At 42.6% G+C, this 24,224-nt stretch overlaps 1 protein-coding gene across 3 annotated transcripts in view; it reads right to left on the bottom strand.

Moving 5' to 3' along the window:
* The window catches only part of ESYT2 (extended synaptotagmin 2), a 103,149-nt gene that overhangs the window by 69,713 nt on the left and 9,212 nt on the right, over positions 1-24,224 (bottom strand). For 2 of the 3 annotated variants that reach the window (XM_012445293.3, XM_064366832.1), the window contains exon 2: positions 98-139. In XM_012445293.3, the coding sequence (XP_012300716.3) occupies positions 98-139 (42 nt within the window). Of the gene's footprint in view, positions 1-97; positions 140-19,493; positions 19,530-24,224 lie in introns of those variants that run through there. The other variant, XM_064366869.1, reaches the window with a different exon arrangement.

The following is a 24,224-nucleotide window of genomic DNA, read 5'->3' as shown; positions in this document are numbered from 1 at the left end:
TTAAATGTTACCAACATGCAAATTCCCAAACATGGAAAGATGGTATCTCACCCTCCAATTCCACTGATAGATGGTATTTGGTATACTCCACTCTTACCTTATTTAGCCATTCTGCTCTTTCAGTGTCTGGAAAATGAACCTAGGAGAAAAAGACACACATATGACTTATTAACTCCCAACAACTGTAAATAAAACATCAAGCAAGCAATTTCATATTCTCATCCTATGTCCTATGTTTACATGATGCTTCTTTAAAATACTCTGCTCTAAAGCTTTGGAAACTGGTCTCCAAGGAGGGAAAGTGAAATGCATGGCACCCCAGCTCTTTATATCCTGAGAACCATGAGCAGAAAAGTCGAGTGTGGACAAATGCCATCAGACCGTCCAGAGGAAAGTCACTGGAATCTGAAACATCATAAAAAATTGACCTCTTCCTTTTTAAAAAACCACGTTTCTAATCTGTCAGTAGTATTTTCATTGTGTTCTGGAAATCTAGGCTCAGAGTTTTGCCCTTCCCAGGCCAGTGTGGTGGCGCACACCTGCAAGTCCCAGCTATTCGAGACGATCACGTGAGCTCAGGAGCTCGTCTGCAATGTGGAACAATCATGCTTGTGATTAGCACTGCACCCTAGTCTGGACAACATTAACGAGATTCTGTAAAATAAAGTAAAAAATATAAAATAAAATTCACTCTTCCCTTTTGCTTTTCTCTTTTGGCCCAAACTAGCCAAGATACATTTTTCCTTAGTTGGCTCCTCTCCACACCATCTGCCACCTTCACCCAGATGGGCATCCCCATTACAGTTCTCCAGGTAGGGCCTGGATACTGGAAAAGGGTTCATATAGGGGAAGAAACCTATTTAGAGCCAGGCGATGGCTCACACCTGTAATCCCAACACTTTGCGAGGCTGAGGCAGATGCATTACTTAAGGCCAGGAGTTCAAGACCAGCCTGGCCAACATGGTGAAATCCTGTCTCTGCTAAAAATACCAAACTTAGCCAGGTGTGGTGGCAGACACCTGTGATCCCAGCTACTTGGGAAGCTGAGGCAGGGGAGTTGCTTGAACCTGGGAGGCAGAGGTTGTAGTGAGTGGAGATCATGCCACTGCACTCCAACCTGGGTGACAGGAGGAGAGTCTATCTCAAACAAACAAAAAAAAAAGATGCAAAGAGTGGCCAGGAGTGGTGGCTCACTCCTGGTCTCCCAAAGCCTGTAATCCCAGCACTTTGGGAGACCAAGGCGGGTGGATCACAAGGTCAGGAGTTTGAGACCAGCCTGGACAACATGGTGAAACTCTGTCTCTACTAAAATATAAGAATTAGCCGGGCATGGTGCCATATGACTGTCATCCCAGCTACTTGGGAGGCTGAGGCAGGAGAATTGCTTGAATTTGGGAAGTGGAGGTTGCAGTGAGCTGAGATTGTGCCATTGCACTCCAGCCTGGGTGACAGAGCAAGACTCTGTCTCAAGAAAAAAAAAAAAAAAGGAAAAAAAGAAACCTATTTAGAAAAAATGTGGACCAGGCACGGTGGCTCACATTTGTAATCCCAACACATTGGAAGGCTGAGGCAGGAGGATCGCTTGAGACAAGATGTTCAAGACAAGCCTAGTGAGATTCTATCTCTAAAAAAATTTTTTAATTAGCCAGACATGGTGGTGCACGCCTGCAGTCCCAGTCCCCTGTCTCAAAAGCAAAACAACACCAAAAGACAAGATATAGTCAGATTTTCCAACCAATGAAAGTTAAGAGGCCACATATTCTTGAAAACATCATATGCATATGCATGTGTATATAGAAACATGTTCTAATGTAAGTTACACATGCTTATAAACGCATAGAAAAGAAGTTTGCAAGAATATGCACAAAACTAGTAATGAGGAAACTTGGCTCTTATATTTCCCTCTATGTATTTCTACTTCTGAAATCCTTGTATGCATGAACTAATACTGTAATTTAGGATTAAAATTAATAAAATATTTCTAATACAGAAGTACTATTTTTATATAACAAATGACCAAAATTATGTGAAAGTGCAATTTCCATAAATTAAACCATATTTTAATTATATTAAATGAGAATGACACTTGGAAACAGGATTATCTTACAACATAAGTAATATACTCCAAATTTGATTTGGAAAGAAAAATTTTTGAAACATCAAGTTTTTAGTCAAGACGGAGTTTGTCCGGGTTGGTCAGGCTGGTCTTGAACTCTTGACCTCAGGTGATCCGCCTGCCTGGACCTCCCAAAGTGCTGGGATTACAGCTGTGAGTTACCACACTCGGCCCTCAGAACATCAAGTGCTAAAATGACTCCTGTAAAAAATGTTCAAAAATGAAAACATTCTTTCTTCTCTAACATTAGATTTCTCTAAGTTTACTGATATTTCTCAAATTTGGTCTGACAGAATGCTAGTAAAGTCCCCCTCATCCTGGCATCCTTAACGCCTGAGTAACACCAGAGAGCTAAACATCTACCAGTCCCAGAATCACCTATGGAATTATACTTATGTCATAATAATAAAGTTTCGCTACTCAGTCATATACCAGTTATAAGCCCTGACAGTTTTGAGTTCTGATTTTATTAGTTACTGGGCCATATTTAATCTCCTGCACATGTGTTGACTGTTCTTTCTGAAGAAGCTATTTATCAAGCACTTCCTCCAGGTCTAGCAGAAATGCTAGTCCTTGGGAGGGTCATGGCTGGAGAAGGGGCTGGTGTGGGGAGCTGTGACTGCCAGCCAGGAGGGAGAAAAGTGCCAGCAGAGGAGAGAGAGTCTGCTGCTACCTGGAAGGGTGCATGGAAGATTTAGGCCGTAGGCCAGGCATGGTGGTTCACACCTGTAATCCAAGCACTTTGGGAAGCTGAGGTAGGTGGATCACGAGGTCAGGAGTTCAAGACCAGCCTGACCAGCATGATGAAACCCTGTCTCTACTAAAATTACAAAAACATTAGCCAGGCATGGTGGTGTGCGCCTGTAGTCTCAGCTACTCGGGAGGCTGAGGCAGAAGAATTGCTTGAACCCAGCAGGTGGTGGTTGCAGTGGGCCAAGATCTCACCACTGCACTGAAGCCTGGGCGACAGAGTAAGACTCCATCTCAAAAAAAAAAAAAAAAAAAAAAATCAGAAACAGGGCATATGTGAGCTGGGGTTGGCCAGGTGTGAAACAATAAGGAATACATATTTGGTCTCTGTCCGTAGAACCTAACATAGAACTCCTAAAACCCCTTGCAGGTAGAAGTGCTAGGAGAATCTCTTGTTCTAATATTTGGTCTCTCATCCCTGATTCCCCACACAGCGGTACTAAATCCCTTGGAATTTCTTGGGTGATAGGAGCACCTTTGTTCTAATGAGGTGACTCTTGGTGGGCTCCTGGACAGCCTCAGGATGGGGGCGGGTTGCAGGGGAACCAACCATGTGATTAGAGGAGTGGAACTTTCAGCCCCCACACACACACCACCCCTGGGAAGTAAAGAGGTGCTGAAGGTTGAGTTGATCCCCAATGACTAATAATTTAATCAATCATGGCTACTCAGCAGAGTCTCCATCAAAACCCAAAAGGACAGGGTTAGAAGAGCTTCCAGGAGGGCAAGCTCTGGAGCGTGGCACGTCTGGAGGGGGCACAGGAAGCCCACACCCCTTCCTCCCACCTCTCCCATGCATCTCTTCATCTGTACCATTTGTAATAACCTCTATAATCATCCAGTTAACGTAAGGAAAGTGTTTCCCTGAGTTCTGTGAGCCCTCTAGGAAATTAAACCTAAGATGGGGCTCTGGGAACCCCTATTTCGAGCCGATTGGTCAGAAGTACAGGTGACAATCTACATTTGTGAATGGTACCTGAAGTGGGGGACAGTCCTGTGGGACTGAACCTTTACTCGTGGGATCTGATGCTATCTCCAGATAGAAAGTGTAAGAAAGCAGCTGATTTACAGGACACCCAGTTAGGGTCTGCTGAAGAACGCTTCATGTGTGGGGGAAAAAACCCATGCACATTTTGGTGACTACAGGTGAAGTGTTTTATTGAATGTTAGAGTAGGAAAATTTTAGATTTTTCCTATTTCTTAAACTAGGCAAAGAAAATATTCTAAGCAAAAATAATTACAAGTCATTTACTGTGGCTGGATGAGGAGGTGGGAGGAGTAACAGGAGAGGAAGCGGAAACATCAGGTCAAGGCTGATGCTTTCTGCAGGTGCTTTCTGTGCCACTCAGGGGCTGCTGATGTCACTGCACAGGCAACGGTTGGCTCCCACAACTGCAGTGAGGCAGTGATGAAGCAGGAGAGTGGGAGGAGTGGGCCCCACACCTGCAGTGAGGCAGTGATGGAGCAGGAGCGTGGGAGGAGCGGGCCCCACACCTGCAGTGAGGCAGTGATGGAGCAGGAGCGTGGGAGGAGCGGGCCCCACACCTGCAGTGAGGCAGTGATGGAGCAGGAGCGTGGGAGGAGTGGGCCCCACACCTGCAGTGAGGCAGTGATGGAGCAGGAGCGTGGGAGTAGCTGCCTGTAGTGCCCATTCTATTCCAGAATAAATAGAGAAACCCTCTGCACAAATAAGCTTTGAATACAAGTGAACTGGCTCACTGTGCTAGAATTTACACAACATGGTTTTGAAAATCAAGCCACCTCTTAGTAGGGATATCCCAAGGCATTCAATAGTTCTGAAGTTTTAATTTATGAGTGATTATTCCAAAGTGCCAAAGAAATTGAGAAACAGAATATATCAAATTTGAACAAGGCAAATCTGTAACCAAATTTTAAATTCTAAGTCAAAAATCTGCTTCTCACTAATACATATTCATAAACATTTGCTTATGTTGCATAAAACAGAATCTAAAGTCGCACAAACATCACAGAGAAAGACTGGGATGTACAGGGATCGTAAAAAACACTGTCCTATGTCACACAGGAACACATGAACACATATTTGCTTTTAAATCTTATCTTTCAACTTAAAAAAAAAAAGACTCAAGGCCAGGCGCAGTGGCTCACGCTTGTAATCCCAGCAGTTTGGGAGGCCAAGACAGGCAGATCACAAGGTCAGGAGTTCGAGACCAGCCTGGCCAACACAGTGAAACCCCATCTCTACTAAAAATATGTAAGTTAGCTGGGCGTAGTGGTGGGCGCCTGTAATCCCTGCTACCTGGGAGGTTGAGACGGAAGAATCGCTTGAACCCATGAGGCAGAGGTTGCAGTGAGCCGAGATCGCGCCACTGCACTCCAGCCTGGGCAACAGAGCTAGACTCCATCTAAAAAAAAACTCTTTTAAGTTCTAATTATAAAACAAATTTTTACATTTCTATTATTTCTATGAACTAGAAATAATCATTGTATGATTAAAGATTCTATTTGAGTTGACACCACCTGTGAAAATCTTTTTAATGTTATCTTTTAAAAGAACAAAGGCATATTTTAGATTCTAATATGCTGCTATTACTGAAGTTGTTTTGTTTAGAAAAATTAAAACAAATATACAAAAACAGAATGTTGAACTGTGCTCCAGGAACTCTTGTTTAATCCTCACCAGAACCTTTTAACAATTAGTGGCTCCATCTAACAGATAACAAAATGCCTCAGGGGAACAGGCAGCATAAAGATATCCAGATCCAAAGGACTCCAGAGTCCTTCCTGTTATGTCCTGCTGAAGTATACAGGATGGAACTGACATAAATGGTCAAATTTTTTTTGCCAATTAAATCATATTCTTCCCATTTCCAAACAGAAAAAAAATTGGGAGCTAACATTTAAAATAAAATAAATGTCTTTCTTCAAACAACACTCTCCTTGAAGACCAGTATTAACAATCAGAACTTGCATAGGATTTTATTGTTCATAAATTCCATGTCCAATGCATGATATAAGCTTTTTTTTTTTTTTTTTTTGAGAGAGAGTCTCACTCTGTCACTCTGGCTGGAATGCAGTGGTGCAGTCTCGGCTCACTACAACCTCCGCCTCTGGGTTCAAGCGATTCTCCTGCCTCAGCCTCTCAAGTAGCTGGGACTACAGGTGCCCTCCCAACACAACTGGCTAATTTTTGTAGTTTTAGTAGAGACGGGGTTTTGCCATGTTAACCAGGCTGGTCTCAAACTCCTGGCCTCAAGTGATCCTCCCACAAGTGCTGGGATCACAGGCGTGAGTCACCATACCCAGTCTAAGTAAGCATTTTTAATTACAAAAAAAAGTACAGAAGGTACTTCACGGCAACGTAGAAGAGTAATTTTAAAATTCCATTAGCATTTGTAACACTGAAACATGTGGTTATCAATTAATCCTGTTGATTCATTTCTTTTCTAAAGTAGAAACCTAGAATAAGTTTAGATAGGTAATGTGAGAAAATACAAAGATGCTATGTCTAATTCTATTATACCTGAGGCATTGCTGATTTAATAACTCTAAAATTTAAAACATAAACTGATAAAACGATTCTTTTAGAAACAAAATGCCATTAAACCTGAAATCACAAACTTGCCAATCAAGTCCATTTACTCAAGGTTCTTCCTCATTCCAAGAAGGATTTGAGCTTTGCTCAATGCCGCACAACCCTTTAGGCACTATTTTAAAAAGAAAAAAACAAAACCCACAAAATTCTTACTTGAAGCAATGGCTGGCTGCAGGGAAGAATTCTTTCCCTGTCTTGGACCACAACTAAGGGGGAAGGAAGAAGGAACCTGAGTTATTGGCACAGCATCCCGGAGTGTGCCCTGAGGCAGGCCCCACCAGCACAGGTGGGCGTCAACCCCACTGTTCCCAGAGCACACCTAAGTCACAGGGTCACCCATTCACTGGCCGTCTGAAAACACCAACCTTCCTACACCATGTGGCAAGTCTACTTTAAGCCTATAAAATGAAAAAATCTAAGCAGGTAGCTTTATTTCCTTGTCTAAAATCAACAGAATCTCAAAAACAGAACAGATAAGGCAAAAAGGACAAGAGAACCACGGTTCTACAAGAACATGAGACGCCTTGCCTCTTCTTTATTAGTTACATCACAAGAGAAATCTGAAACTCTGGTTTCTAGAAGCCTTTGGGCAAGCAACACACCCCGACGTGGAAGCGCTCAGCATACTACAGGTTTACTTCAACAGACGTGGCTTGCATTCACAGAATTCAGTCCAGGGAAATATTTAAAATGTTTTGTATTGTTCTGTCTGCATATGAATTAAAGTCAGTGCAAATGGTCAAAAAGGCTTGCAGAAAGTTACAGCTGCCCAGAAAATTTTGGTTCACATGCAGCACAACCAGAAGGAGTCCAAGGTTCTAACACACACAGAACACCTTCCTGGAGCAGCCAGGACTCGGGACGGCTGATAAAGGTGAGGAGCAGGAGAAACCCCAGGCTCCATTCAGTGCTGTCTGAGAAGGCTGGTGCCCCACACTGGAGGGGAGAGAAGCAGTTATGTGGGGCCTGGGAAGAACAACTCAGAACCACCTCTTCATACTATCAGATTACGATGAGAAAAAAATATTAGGGACAGAATTCCTGACAGTGAACAAGACTTCCAGGCACACGGTGTTTCAATGTTTACAACTGCAAGCCATGAGGATCTGACAGAGCACCTGTTACCTCTCCATACCAGTGGGATCTCTGCTCGCCCCTACAGCTGGGCTGCTGAAGTTAGCAGAGGAGACTTAAATGTAATTTGGTACCAACACAAATTTGTGCCTTCTCATCTTTGTATAATCAAATGTCTTTACTCATCTCCCAAACGATCTATCCCTCCTCAAGATCCTCAAATCCTAACTGCCCGTCTCCTGTCTTCTGTAGAGACTTTGGTCAGTATTCATGGAAACTGAAAAAGCAGGTCAGAAATCTTAATAATGGTATTTTTTTCAAAGACATTAGAAGGCTTTATCCAAATTGCTGCTTTTACGAAGAAAGTATTCAAGGTTAGAAAGGTAGAGAGGAATCTAAAAACATCTGCCAATTCTGTCATAAACTGTCACAGTATGGTCAAATTACTACTTCAAACAGTAAAAGGAAATTACCCCAAATAACCGTTTTTATCTATTTCTCATGTACATAAAAAGCAAGCAATCGGCCTGTAATCCCAGCACTTTGGGAGGCTGAGGCGGATTACGAGGTGAGGAGATTGAGACCATCCTGGGTAACACGGTGAAACCCCATCTCCACTAAATACACAAAAAATTAGCTGGTCGTGGTGGAACATGCCTGTAGTCCCAGCTACTTGGGAGGTGGAGGCAGGAGAATCGCTTAAACCTGGGAGGCAGAGGTTGCAGTGAGCCAAGATCATGCCACTGCACTGCAGCCTGGGTGACAGAGCGCGACTCCATCTCAGAAAAAAAGAAAGAAAGAAAGAAAAAGAAACACAAATATAAAAGCAGGCAATCAATTAATTCACATAGTAAATAAAGCAACTGATCTTTTAGAAAACCCACAAGGTTATAATTTTCTCTGTGGTTTATGGGCTTCGATCACTGCAACAGAGTCACTGGATACACCAAAAAGAACGCTTTGGTGCAGTGACATTGCTTAAAAATCTATCTGTTTAAGGTCATTTCTTAACAGAAAACATTTTCAAAGTTCTTCCCAGGTGCTTTTTACATTAGTGAGAAACTTCACTAGGAAATCTGAAAAGACATGAATATCCCTAAAGTTTTTAACTGAGAACACAGGCAGTGATCAGTCACTCCCTGACTGCCTCACCACAAATCAAATGGTGTCTACCAGAGCTACAGCAAATTGTTGCTTTCTTATGTCACCTTAAACTCCTAACAGTTTAAAATAAGGACTGCCTGCCAATGAGAGGTATGATGGCTGAGCCACAGCTGTGACCACCACGGGCCCCAGGGACGCAGGCTCTTCTGGGCTGAAGGAGAACAGCAGTAGCAGAGCCGGCGCTTCCACACGCTGCGTGGGAAGCACTGGCCTAGAGAAAGAAGGCTTCCACACTATTTTCAACACTGTGTTGCTATTTCTTCATTATACAAGTGACCATTATCTATTTTTGTAGATTAGAAAACAGAGTAAAAGGAAAATTTAAAAACATTTATCCCAGCATACCTTCCATAACAAAGCTGTCTAAATTACTCGAAATCCAATTCTTAGTTTTAATGCATATGAGAACATACGCTGAATTTCATGTGACATTTGACATATAATCATCTATCCATTTATTTTTGAAAGTGGTTAAGTCCCCTTTCAATGCATGCGTGAAGTGACAGGAGAATTTTAGCCAGGACTAATATTCAATGGCAGAGTCAAAACAAGAACGCCTCATAGCTTCTACTCAGAACAACAGAATATCTCTTCATGAAAACACTAATATCGACACACTTAGTACCTTACATATAAACACATGCCTATGAATAGTATTTTTCAAAGATTTGAAGCGTATTCTCACAACATTCTGAAGTCCTTTAGACATATTCCTGTCTCTGCTTTTAGCAAGAAAAGTCACGTAAGTAAATTATTTGATGATTTAAGCTGAAGTTCTAGCACGAGTCACATCAGTAATACAAGTTAAAAAGAGTCCATGAGTAGGAAACCTGTCTTCTCATCCCCTTCACTCAAACACCTGACACAATCTGGCTGCTTTGATTTTAAATTTAAACCAAATGAATATTAATTCAAGTTTACACGCTTATGTTTTGACTGGAATGGGTTAAAAGATAGATGAGCAACTGCAGCACTGAATTAATTGCATATATTTTGTATACTATCTAAAATCAATCCAGCTTTGGGTGACACTCTATATATATAGTATATATAGTTTATTCTAATATACATATAAAAAGAGAAACTATATGAGAGGGTAAAAACGGGGTTATATAAAATCCCTTAGAACTACAGAAGTGACAGGAATACTAAAAATCTATCTACATGGATTCAGAAGTAACATCGGATTTGTAACTTATCTGTGAATTTTATATTTTCAGAAATAAGTTTATACATCTCCTAAGAGCTTAACTTTATTCTCATGCAGATAGTAAATTATCTCAAGTTATGAGAAGGAAGTCAGAAATTTACCACCCTAAAACCTGCTTCCGTTTTAATTCTTTATTTGTACACAATGAAGAAACGGTAAATAGTCAGGCACGTGAAAACACTAGGACCTCTTCCTGGATATGGCCATTACTGGATGTTTGACACCCAGGTTGCAGAACATCTTTCCTGATTACAGCCTGTGTGCCACACTGCTGTCTGCTGTTACACGTTCCCCATAAAGTGTCAGAAAGGAAATATACGGGGCACTTGCGGGCCGTGAGGTCTCTGTCACAACCACTCAACCACAGTTGGTGTGCTGACTAACAAGCATGGCTGTGTTCCAACAGAACTTTAATATGGTCACTGAAATTTGAATTTCATAACATTTTCACCTGACACAAATTACTTTCCTCCAGCTATTAAAAAATGTAAAAGCTATTCATTGGCCACAAAAACAAACAGGAGGCCAGGCCATGAGCTGAGCTTGCTGCCTGCTGAGTGGGGCACGTGCACACCAGCAAAAGAAGGATGGCAGTGCAGGGTGGGGCCGCGCAGCCGCCCACAGAGCAGGCCCCACAGCTCCAGGTGCGGAAAAATGTCGGCCAAACGCTCCTTTTTTTATTGTAAATGCTCCATAATCTTAAAATTGGGGTAACTAAAGAGTTTGAAAAGAACCCTCTGACCTCCAATTTGTTACCTATTTACAGACATTCCCTACTTATCTCCATTGCTACTTTCTGGGACTTCAGTTACCCGCAGTCAACCAAGGTCAGAAAATACTAAATGGAAAACTTCCAGAAATAAACAATTCATCAGTTTTAAATGGCATGCTGTTCTGAGTAGCGTGATGAAATCTCACCCCATCCTGCTGGAGACATGAGTCTGCTCTGCCCAGCATGTTCACATGGCACGTGCTCCCACCCGCTCACCTGAGCCGTCTTGGTGATCAGCTCAAGTGTCGTGGTATTGCCGAGCTCGTGTTCAAGTCAACCTTATTTTACTTAATCATGGCCCAAAATATACGAGTAGTGATGCTGGCAATTGAGAGAAGCCATTAGCCTCCCTTAAGTGAAAAGATAAAAGTTCTTGACTTACGAAGGAAAAACACGAGGTTGCTAAGATGTAAGAACAAATCTTCCATCTGTGAAACTCAAGAAGGAAAAATAATTTCATGCTAGTTTTGCTGTCACACGTCAAACTTTAAGATGGAAAAGGCATTAAATTTGTGGCTGGGGCCTGGCACAGTGGCTGACGCCTATCCCAGCACTTTGCCTGTAATCCCAGCACTTTGGGAGGCTATGCTGGGTGTATCACTTGAGGTCAGGAGTTCAAGATCAGGCTGGCCAACACAGAGAAATCCCATCTCTACTTAAAAAAAAAAAAAATTAGCCAGGCGTGGTGGTGGTAGCCTGTAATCCCAACTACTTGGAAGGGGCTGAGGCACGAGGATTGCTTGAACTGGGGAGGCAGAGGTTGCAGTGAGCTGAGATAGTGCTACTACACACCAGCCTGGGTGACAGCTGACTCTGTCTCAAAAAATAATAAATCAACACATAACTTTGTGGGTAGAAGACAAAACAGCTCTTCTGATTGACAGCAATTGGGTTTGGTACCACCCCATTTTACTGGGGGTCTTGGAAAACATCCACCGTAGATAAGGGGGGACTATTGTAGTAAACTCTGGATCACATTAACCCAATTAAAACATGGGCAAAAGTGGCCAGGGGGCGGTGGCTCACACTTGTAATCCTAGCACTTTGGGAGGCCGAGGCGGGCAAATCAAGAGGTCAGGAGATCGAGACCATCCTGGCCAACATGGTGAAACCTCGTTACAAAAATTACTAAATTACAAAATTACTTATTACAAAAATTACTAAGAATACAAAAATTAGCTGGGCGTGGTGACACATGCCTGTAGTCCCAGCTACTGAGGAGTCTGAGCCAGGAGAATTGCCTGAATCTGGGAGGCAGAGATTGCAGTGAGCCAAGATCGCGCCACTGCACTCCAGACTGGTGACAGAGCAAGACTCCCTCTCAAAAAAAAAAAAAGGTATTTGTATAAACACTTCTCCAAAGATGATATAAAATGGCCAATGAGCACGGGAAAAGATGCTCAACATTATCAGTTAGAGAAATACAAATCAAATCACAATGAGATATCACTTTGTGTCCACTAGGATGGTTAAAATAAAAATATAGACAATGTTAAATTCAGCCTAAAGCTGCCTCCTTACATATTATTGTAAGTTCAGCCTAAAGGTCTCCTAACTGGATGCGTAAACAGACTGAGCCTAATGCCAATCATCAGGTTTCAGCCAGTCACAGGCAGCCAACTGTTCAAACCACATCCAAGTGAGGCGAATGCAGACTGTGACCTGGCTGGCTGTTTCTGAACCTCGCTTCCTTTTTCTGCTCATAAATCTTCTTCCACACATGGATGCACTGGAGCCTCCTTGAACCTTTTCTGGTTCAAGGGCTGCCTGATTCATGAATTGGTCTTTGCTCAATTAAACTATGTTAAACTTAATTTGTCTGAGATTTTCATTTTAACAAGAAGTTTTGAAGAAGACATGGGGAAATCGAAACTCTCATTTGTTGCCAGTGGTAACCCTCTGAAAAACAATTTAGCAGATCTTCAAAATATGTAAACACAGATATGGTACATATGACCCACTCTACCCACAGGTATATACACAAGAAAAAGGAAAACACACATCCAGACAAAGACTGTACAGGAATGCTCACAGCAGCAGGATTTATATTTGTCAGAAAGTGGAAACAGCCCAAAGGATCACTACTTAATAAACAGCTAAACAAAATGCAGCCTTTTCATACAACAGAATTGTATGTTAACACAAGGAAACAAAACACTAATATGTGTTACGTTATCTAGTAATCAAAAGAAGTGTGTCGGGCATGGTGTGTCTCATGTCTATAATCCCAGCACTTTGGAAGGCTGAGAGGCAGGAAGATCACTTGAGCCCAAAGTTCAAGAGCAGCCCAATACAGTGAGACCCCATCTCTACAAAAAAATTAAAAATTAACTGTGCACGGTGGTGCACGCCTGTGGTCCCAACTGTTCAAGAGGCTGAGATGGAAGGATCACTTCAGCTTGGGAAGTGGAGGCTGCAATGGGCTATGATCGCGTCACTGCACTCCAGCCTGGGTGACAGAGCGAGACCTTTCTTGAATAAATTTTTTTTTTTTAAAGAAAGAAGCTCATCACAAAGATGCATGTTGTAAGATTTCATTTACACAGGATGTGTAGGTGTCTTCCTATAGAAACAAAGTGAATGAGTGGGTGGCTAGCGAGGACATGACAGGGAGAGCAGTGGAGGGGCCTGAGGATTGTGGGCTAACGGGTGTAGGCCTTCTTTAGGGAAGACAAAAGGTTCTACTAAGAAATTTTGGTGATGGTTGCACAATCATGAGAATATACTGAAAAACAGTTAACTGTATAGTTTAAATGGCTGGATTGTATGGCATGTGAATTATATCTCAATACAGCTGTTAAAAAATTAAAGCGGTAAGGCACAGTGGCTCATGTCTGCAATCCCAGCACTCTGGGAGGCCAAGGTGGGAAGATCACTTGAGATCAGGAAGTCAAGGCTACAGTGAGCTGTGATTACACCCTGCACTCCAGCGTGGCAACAGAATGAGACTCTGCCTCTTAAAAAAAAGAAAAAAAGAAAGAAAATTAAAATTATGAAAAAGAAATGAATATCTCAATCTCTAAAACACATACTGCTTTTACCATGGCCCACTGACTTTAATCAGATACCTCCCCAAATAATAACAGAACAAAATAAGTAAAGCCAGAGGACCAGAAGTAAATCAGTGGCCTAATTCAGAGCTCCTTGTTCATGGCTTAACCAACCAACAAAGGTGCCTCAGCGATCTATTTGGTCCTTAAAGAGCATATGGCTCAGCCTCAATGGTAAATGAGGGGCAAAGCCATTCCACTGTGAGTCCCACATTATCTGCCAAATTAGTTAAACACTGAGAAATACATCAGAACTGTCTGGTGAGACCATAAAGATGAACCCCACACACACCTGAAAACACAGAAGCACACAGGCACATGAACACAAGCTCACGCACACACCTGAAAACACTGGAAACACTGCAGGGCTCAGGGGAGGCGGAGACCACAGAGTAGGGAGTCAACTTCGGTGGCTGTTCTCCTTCTAGGTTGTGCTACAAGAGGTTGAGAAATCCAGAAAAACGTGGCTGAGATTCCAAGAAGCCAGCAGGGCTTACAGCCGTCTTGGGAGACTGGCGGGACAAGAACTGGAGTCTGGTCAGCTGCACAACCGAATGTGAAGGGCCCAGATCCCTGAGAGAGGGAAGCGGGAAGAAGCGTACAGACTCTCTGAAGAGGAATTTGCTAAGTTCCTAAGCTACCCAGGGCAAGAAGCTAACCTTCAAGGAGCAAAATAGAGCTTTTGGCAAAAGCATGTTGTACTGAGAAAGCACAAACTGGACTCTGGGACAGACCGGGGGCACTCAGGAAACACTGCAGATTCCGAGTCACAACATTGGTAGGGCTGGGCTTTAGATCGGGGCAGCCAGAGCTTCCGCCTGCAACACAGTGGCAGGCGAGCTCAGAATCGCCCTGGAGAAGCCAGCCTGCTCCCGCTCTGCCTTCCAGAGGACAGGGGAGTCTCTCTGGAGGAGGACAGGCTTCTGAGCAGGGATGGGCTTGGCCAGCTCCTGCTCATAGCCACCTCCCTGAAACCACTAACTTCCAAGGTGTGAATATTCCCGCCATGGCCAATTTCAAGCTACCAAACGATGTAACTGAATGTGGAAATGGAAGAAATGCACAGTCACATGAAGGTGGCGTGAGTTCATCATCAGGGCAATCTAAGCCAGAGCCACGGATCCCACTTTACATCCACTAGGACAGCAGTAACAATAAAAAATAGAAAAAAACAAGTGTTGGCAAGGATGTGGAGGAATTCCACCTTCATCCGTAGCTGGTGAGAATGTAAAACGGTATAGGCATTGTGAAAATAGTCTGGCGTTCCTCAAAATGGTAAATATCAACCCAGCAATTCTGTTCCTAGATGTATACTTGGAAGAACGGAAAATGAGTATTCAAACAAAAACTCGTACATCAATGTTTATAGCAGCACCGTTCACAATATTAAGGTGGAAACAACCCGAATGACCATCCGTGGGCGAATGGATAATGAAACTGTGGTGCAGCCGCATACAGGAATGTTGAGCCTGGAAGAGACGATACACTGGCGTACGCTACAATGTAAATGAACCTCAAAGCTACACTAACTGGAAGAAGCCACACACAGAAGATCACACAGATGTTAACATGCCTCCATTCACATGAAATACCCAGAACAGGTAAAGCCACAGAGACAGAGCAGACGTGGTTGCCGTGGGTTGGGGGAGGGGAGACGGGGCATGACTGCTAATGGGCACAAAACAGGGTTCCTTTTGGGGCAGAGAAAATGTTTTGGAACCAGACAGAAGTGACAATTACACCTCATGTAAACGTACTAAATGGCACTGAACTGTGTCCTTTAAAATGGTTTTACGTCATCTGAATTTACTGCAATACGAATAAAACAAAGAAAACAGCTATCAAGCAAAGAAAAGATACAGACAAACCTAAAAATGCATATTTCTAAGTGAAATAAACCAATCTGAAAAAGCCAATACTTTATAATTCCAATATATGACATTCTAGAATGGGCAAAACGATGAGATCAGTGAACACAGGCAGACGGAGAGGAAGTACTGAAACACAGAAGGTTTTTAGGGCAGGGAAACTATTTTGTGACATTGTAATAGTTGATTTGTGACACTATCCATTTGTCAAGACCCACAGAATGCTCCATACAGAGAATGAGCTGTACTGTAAACCGTGGGCTTCAGTTAATATTGTTAAATATATCAACGTGGGTTCATTAGTTGTGGGAAATGTAGGATAGGAAATCCTAAGAAGGGATGTGGGCGCTCTGTATTATCTGCTCAATTTTTCTGGAAACCCAGAGTTGTTCTGAAAAATGAAGTCTATTAATTTAAGAAAGTGAAAGTGAAGTAAATACCTTTCCAAACAAAACTAGAGAAAATCCATTGCTGGCAGACTTGCACTAAAAGAAATACTTGGGAGAGAGATCCAAGATGGCTGACCACTAGCAGCTCAGGCTCGTAGTTCCCAGTGAAAGCACAGAGAACGAGAGGACACCACACTTTCAGACAAATTTTTGTCGCTCACGGACCAAGAGATCCCCAGCGGAGGAGCCCCACGGGTCGCCAGGGCAACTCTTGTGGCCGGCGCGGCGGTTTTGCTGGCACCTCAGCGCAGCAGTTCTTGGTGCAGAGTCCGGAGATTCCCGGGCAGAAAAGCACCATCAATCTTAACACCGCTGTTTTGGCCGGAGCAGTGGATTGCTCAGATTTCAGCACTGGGAATCAACAAGTTGGACGTCAGCTCAGAGACCTAGTTAGAAAGTCGGTAATTACAAAGACAACAGACGGATACATATATAATGAAAGGAAGAAACCAGCCTAAAAAGGCAGAGAATACTCAAAATCAGAGTGCCTCTCCCTCTACAGGGGATCGCAGTTCCTCATCAGCAACGGAACAAGGTTTAATGGAGAACGAGTGTGTTCCATTATCAGAAGCAGGTTTCAAAAGGTGGGTGGGTGATAAGAAACTTCTGTGAATTAAAAGAACTTGTTCTAACCCAATGCAAAGAAACTAAGAACCTTGAAAAAAGGTTTGGCGAAATGCTAACGAGAATGGACAATTCAGAGAGGAATATAAGTGAATTGATGGAGCTGAAAAACACAACACGAGAACTTCGCGAAGTATGCACAAGTTTAAACAGTCGAATTGATCAAGCAGAAGAAAGGATATAAGTAGTTGAGGACCAGCTCAGTGAAATGAAACGAGAAGACAAGATTGGAGAAAAAAGGATAAAAAGAAATAAGCAAAGTCTCCAGGAAATATGGGACTATGTGAAAAGACCTAATCTACGTTTGATAGGTGTACCTGAATGTGATGAAGAGAATGAATCCAAGTTGGAAAATACTCTTCAGGATATCATTCAGGAAAACTTTCCCAACCTAGCAAGGCAGGGTAATATTGAACTCCAGGTAATACAGAGAACACCACAAAGATATTCTTCAAGAAGACCAACCCCAAGGCACATAATCGCCGGATTTATTAGGGTTGAAATGAAGGAGAAAATACTAAGGGCAGCCAGAGAGAAAGATCAGGTTACCCACAAAGGGAAACCTATCAGACTTACAGCAGATCTCTCAGCAGAAACCCTACAAGCCAGAAAAGAGTGGGGACCAATATTTAACATCCTTAAAGAAAAGAACTTTCAACCCAGAATTTCATATCCAGCCAAACTAAGCTTTACAAGCGAAGGAAAAATTAAATCTTTTACAAATAAGCAAGTACTTAGAGATTTCACCACCACCAGGCCTGCTTTACAAGAGCTTCTGAAAGAAGCACTATACATATAAAGGGGCAACCAGTATCAGCCTTTCCAAAAATATATCAAAAAGCAAAGAGCATCAACACAATGAAAAATTTACACCAACTAATGGGCAAAACAGCCAGCTAGCATCAAATGGCAGTATTAAATTCATATATATTCAAATTGGATAAAAAGCCAAAACCCATCGGTATGCTGCATCCAGACCCATCTCACATGCAACGATACACAAAAACTCAAAACAAAGAGAAGCAGGAAGATTTACCAACCAGAGAGTAAAAATAAACAAATAAATAAAAAGCAGGAGATGCAATTGTCACCTCTGATAAAATAGACTTTAAAGCAACAAAGATCAAAAGAGGCAAAGAAGGACATTGCATAATGGCAAAAGGATCAATGCAACTAGAAGAGCTAACAATTCTATAGATCAACGAGACAGAAAATTAACAAAGACATCCAGGACTTGAACTCAGACCCGGAACAAGTAAACTTAATAAACATTCATAGAACTCTCCACTTCAAATACACAAAACATACATTACCACCTCACACCTATTCCAAAAGTGACTACATAATTGGAAGTAAATCACTCCTCAGTAATCGCATAGCATTTCATAGGTTTAAATGAATTATTGGTTGGCTGCTTGTTTGTTATTTTCTTCCCTTATTCCTTCCTGTCTACATCATTAAGTATAATTATTGGTATAAAAGAGGTTTTCGATATCCATTTCTAAACTGCATTCTAGCCTGGGCAAGAAAGCAGTACTCCCATTCTCTCTCTCTTCCTTTTTCTTCCTCTTCTTCATTCTTTTTTTCCTTTCTTTCTTCCTTTTAAAAAGAAAGAGTCAAAAAAAAAAAAAAAGAAATACTTAAGTTAGTTCTTTAGGCAGGAGGAAAATAATCCTGGACAAAACGTGTAACAGCAAGAAAGAAACAAAGACAAGGGACAGCCCTTCTGTTACTAGTCCTGATTACTCTCACACATCAAAAACATTTAAAAAATATATGGCAGTCTGGTTGTCACCTCATAATGCATTTAAGAATGCTGACAGTATATAAGCTTAAAACACCTGGAGAAGCTCCCACTGGCCAACAAGCAGTTGGGTCATTCACTTGCATGGTTTTGCTCTTCTGGAAACAGTAACCCACCACCACCCTGGCATCTCTGGTGCCTTCCACAAGCACAGGTGTTAGGGCTGGGCCCAGCTCCCGGGGCACTGAGTACGGCCAGGCAGGGTCACCTGACTTCTACTGGGGTGACTGCAGTCTCTCTCAGACCTTAGCTCCTTCTCTAACAGCAGAAAAGACATACAATTCTCTCAGGGTTGTAAAAATGACTTGGATGGTGCCAAACCCCCGGTTCCTCCTCTACTGCCATCGAGAGAGAGGAGAGCACAGAATGCACAGCAGTCTCAGACCTCACAGGTCAAGGGCTGCCTCTGCTCACCTCTGACATTAGCAGGGCTTGTTTCCTTACTTATAAAGCAAAGGTGGCAGGTTAGCTGTGAGGTTTAAGTGACTTCTGTGTTAAGAGTTTAGAAGACAGCCTGCAATGAGTGCTAAGCACACTCCCCGTCTGTTTTTCCACGGGATTTCTGTTACACTCCTCCTAGCGCAGTCAGCCCTTGTGAAGCTACGAGCACGATCTTCCTCCTCTCCCTTGCCTGTCTCCTGTCTCGCCAGCGAGGCTCTGGCTGCTGTTGGGCTGAGTCCTCCTGGAACTTCCTTGGGCTTCTTACACCAACATTAAAGACTAAATTAATCTCCCGCCCCAGCCTCAGCTTCAAACTACTGCTCCTATCGTTCTAGCTTTATTTCTACACCCTGGGGTTGTCGTTCCCATCCCCGGCTCACTCATCTATCTTCCTTCCTCCCCAAAGCTAGTCCCATGAGATTCGGGTGCTCCTTCGGCTTCACGCTTAGATCTGTACCCCTAGTCCCTCTGGATATCCCTGCCAAAAGTATCTTGCTAAATCCCCCTTTTAAATAGGGACACATCCCTCTAGTTGATACCTGGATGCTGCCCTGTGTCTAGGGATCAAGCCCCAACTCTTCCCCTCGTGTAACTCACGGTGCTGCTTCCTGTGGTCATCTCAGTTCCCAACAGTTCCTAACCCTTCTTCCCACTGCACAGCTCCTCCTTATCCTGTGTGGATTCGCTTATTCCACCTCTGAAAGACCACACCCAACCTCAGGCACGGGGGCTACAGCCAAAAATGGGAAAAAAAACCCTCAGTATTGAATCCAAGATGTGACCAATTATAAGCTGCACCAACACTTTAGGTGCCACTAAGAGCACTGTCCATTAACAATGACACCCTTGTAAAATAAATCTGATTTCTGAGACGCTAAGGCACAGGAAAAATGCTAGAACTGAGCCTTCCTGACTCCTGAATGCTCCAAGCTACAGGGTTGTATGGGAAGCTGAGTAACAGCCCTCAAAAGATGGTCACGTCCTAATCTCTGGAATTTGTGAGTGTCGCCTTATATGGCAAAAAACAATGCTGCAGATGTGATAAAATAAAAGTTCTTCGGTGGAGGAGGATTACCCTTGGAGGCCCTAAATGCCATCCCCAGTATTCTTAAAAAGGGAGGAAATTCCGCCTGGGCAACACAGTGAGACTCCGTCTCCCTAAAAAATTTTTAAAATTAGCAAATTAGCTAATCTAATCTAATTTGCTAATTATCTAAGCTATCTGCAGGTCTGTAGTCCCAGATATTCAAGAGGCTGAAGTGGAAGGGGTGCTCAAGTCCAGGAGATCAAGATTGCAGTGAGCTATGATCATGCAACTGCACTTCAGCCTGGGCGCAAACAGCTCACTGCAGCCTCGACCCTTGTCTACGGAGAAGAAAGAAAAGAGGGAGGAACAGACGTTTGACAAAACAGAAAGCAGAAAGGCCCTAAGAGGCTGGAAGCAGCTGCCGGCTCTGAAGGGAGAAGGGCCTGCAGCCATGGAATGCGGCAGGCTGAGAAGCTAGAAAAGCAGGAAAAGCTTCTCCCCGAGCCTCCAGAGTGCACAACCTGCCCAGCCCTTCATTTTAGCCCAGAGGGATTGATTTTGGACTTCTGGCCTCCAGAACCATATAAGTATGTTGTTTGAAGCCACCAAGTTTATGGCACTTTGTCACAGTGGCCCCAACACAGAGCAAGACTGACCATGTCATCGTTTCCCTACTGCTCCAGGAATGACGTTAACATCTACGGAGCACTTCTTTTAAAACGTCGCTTCATACACATCATTCGTTATTAAGTGAAATCAATTCCTGGATAAATTCCAAGATCTTTATACATGCGGGAGGGAGGGGGAGGAATAAGTAGGAATAGTATTGTTACTTTGTATTGGATTATGTTTGGGGTTTTGGTTTCAAAATTCCAGCACTCAGATATTAAGGTAGACAGTGTTAACAAATTTTACTTATGCACTTAGTAGCCATTTAAAGACTTGTAACAGAAATGAAACAAGTTAATGATCTCAGTAGGCTCTTCACTTCTGACTGTGTATGAATGTCAACATCAGCTTTATATAACAACTTACAAATTGGGTAAGAAGTAAAACCAAAAATAAAATTCTAAGCCCCCAACTAACTCAACAGCCCCTCCTCTCTGCCAGGGGCATTCCAAAGTTAACCTGTAAAACTACTTCAGGCCATGACGGTGGGGGGAGGGAGCATCAGACACACCTCATTACCATCACCATCAACACAGAGATTAAGACTGACACAAGAGACTCCAAGTCTGACAGGAAACCTTTATCATCTGTTCTCTCTGAAGCCTGCAGGTAGCAGGCTTCATCTGTACAGTAAAACCTTGGTCTCCACAAGGTAACCCAAACATTCCTTTCTGTTGATTCCAGGTCTCTAGATAGCAACTGAACCAACTGCCATCAGAAGGAGTCCAGCTATGATCTGGAGCGCCCCCGCCACAGACTGGCTCCCGGTTGTCCCACGTTTCTAAACCAACGTACAGCGTTCGTGTATTGATTCATATCTTATGAATCCCTGAAACTTACAGGTCAACCACCTTGGGCACATTAACCCTAGCAAAATGAAACACTAAATTAATTGAGACTTGTTTCAGATACTTTTGATTTACAGATTAAACTACATGCTTTAAAAAATATGTAACAAAATTTCATGAGAAAAAGAAGGTGAAAGTATCATTCAGATTAATAATTTTAGCAATTTGATACTGGTTCCAGAAATGTGAGCACCATAACCAAAAACTAGCATATAATATATACTCCAGTATAATATTTATGGCGTAAAGCAAGTCAGATAATGTTCTCCTCCCTTGCCACTGGATTTAATTTCTACAGATCTACCTTACTCTGGGAAACTTAAAACATATCAATCCCTGAGACATGAAGAGAAGGAAACAACTCCACATGATACATGTTAAAATTAAACTATTACAACCCACCCCGAAATACGATGTGCACTTTCAAGTCCCCACTTTTTAGTCACTAACCAGCACTTACTCGCAGAAGGACGTTAAGGAATATTAGAATAATTAAATGTTATATATACGTACAAAATGTAAAATTAACTATCATTATCTATGGCATCAGGGTGTCTCCTGGAAGGGGAGCCAAGAAGGATGGGTCATGTCCTTGGAACAGTATTTGTTTTAAGGAGGAAGACACAGAGCAAATCAAGGCAAGGAAGAAGAGTGACAATGTAGGCTCCTTGGATATTATTTTAGGGATATACAGAGAAAAAGTGAGAGAAAGTGCAATGTTAAGGTATACATACTTGCAAGTGTTAATAATAACAAAGCATTATGGTAGATAAATTCTTAGCAACAACATAAACAAACCACAGTGGAACAGAAACAAAGAAAAACCCCAGGGCTCATCTGTTCCATTTCAGCAGAAGTGGGGGAGGGAGGTAGCAAAGGCCACACCAGGACTTGCCTGCAAGGGGAGCATCGGTCACAGCTGTGCATCTTCGGGCCTGTGACTCAGATGGCTGACCTGAGGACATGCCTCGCTGCCCGCCGTCCGCCCGTGTCCAGTGTGTTCACTGGCTTCCCCCCATTCCAGCCTCATAACCACAGCACAGAGTCAGGCTCAACCCCCATGAAACCGGAGAGGAAACAAGGTTAGTTAAAGAGTTGTGCCTGACTCACCCAAGGGCAGGGTGTTAGAAAGGGGTGGGTCTCAGGGCAGAACCCACACACACCAGAGCTAGGGGCCGAGCTGTGGGCTCTGCAGAGATGGTGGGAGCCTCAAAGCTAACGAGACACCAGCAGCCACGCCTCAGCACACCCCACAGGGATGAAGGCAGCCCACTCAAATGGGCGCTGGCCACATGACTGGTCACGTCCAGGCAAGGACAAACCGATTCAGCGAGTCATCTCAGGAACCTCAAAGTAGCCATCACTCAATTGTGCTACACAAAACCACCGCAGTTAAAAATACTTGTAACTGTTAACAAATTTTAATATACCAACACAGCACAGGGAAGAAAAGCCATCTGAATCTGTGACTCATTATGGAGGGAATGTTTTCTTCCAAAGGTTATTCGGATAAAAAGCGATGGGAATAAATCTTCTGTCTTTTAATATCATACCATGCAAAAACAAACACTGCCTTCCATGGCCAGACTTTTGCTTATGAAATTAACATGCCAGTCTAATGAGTTCAAAAATAATTCATACATCCTAGACACAGATCTAATAAATAGCTCAAGTAAATAAGTTTTCATAACTTAAAAAGAGTAGGAAATTAAATATCTCAAATTCTATTTTTATCTCTTCTCATCATATAGTATCTAACAATCTAGTTTTTCAAATGTCTATCAGACATCATTTAAATAAAGCCTGATAGTTCCATAAGACAGATGATATCGCAATAGTCAAACTCATATTACTGAAGAATAACAAAATATCTATAATATAGTATTTAAGAAAGGAGGATATATACACACAACACATATACATCCAAACATGTCATTAAAAGATGAGCAAAATCCACCAAATGTTGCTAATGGTGATCACTAGTTAATAGAATTGCAGGTGACTTTTCTCCCCTTCATTCTTCTCCAAAGCTTATTCTTCAATGAGCATGCTTTCTTCTCAAATCAGAAAAACTATGTTTTTAAAACCTGTCTAGCCATAAGCTAAGAAATGAAGAAAAATACAACTGCATGTTCATTAAAAATAGAAAGATAGGAGACTTCACTATGTAACTGAACAAATTTTAAAAAAAGAATCAAGCTGTTTCAACGACAATGTTACAAGTCATAAAGAAAGTGTAATGAAAACCATCATATTAGTATTTCCACAGCTGCTGTTGGTATGGTTATTCACTAATTCTAGTATGCAGTCACCAGGCACAAAACTAAAGTTGTTACCCAAAATGACACTGCTGCTGTGGATACACAAGAGCATGTGGGTTGTGCTTCTTGCTTTGTATTGATACTTTATCCTCCCTCCCTCCGTCCCTCATTTCTTTTTCTGTTCTGTCACCCAGGCTGGAGTGCAACGGCACAGTCTCAGCTCACTGCAACCACTGCCTCCCGGTTCAAGTGATTCTCTTGCCTCAGCCTCCCGAGTAGCTAGGATTACAGGCGTGCGCCACCACACCTGGCTAATTTTTGTATTTTCCGTAGAGATGGGTTTTCACCATGTTAGCCAGGCTGGTCTCGAACTCCTGACCTCCTGATCTGCCTGCCTCAACCTCCCAAAGTGCTGGGATTACAGGCGTGAATCACTGCGCCCAGACATGTATTGATACTTTGATCTAGACACTGCTATAATCCATTAAACCCTATTCAATTTGTAATTTTCCACCAACTACCA

Source organism: Aotus nancymaae, unplaced genomic scaffold, assembly GCF_030222135.1.
Source record: "Aotus nancymaae isolate 86718 unplaced genomic scaffold, 86718_ANA_hifiasm-v0.15.2.pri h1tg000002l, whole genome shotgun sequence".
Taxonomy (NCBI): Eukaryota; Metazoa; Chordata; class Mammalia; order Primates; family Aotidae; genus Aotus; species Aotus nancymaae.
This window is presented reverse-complemented; position numbering and strand designations above follow the sequence as displayed.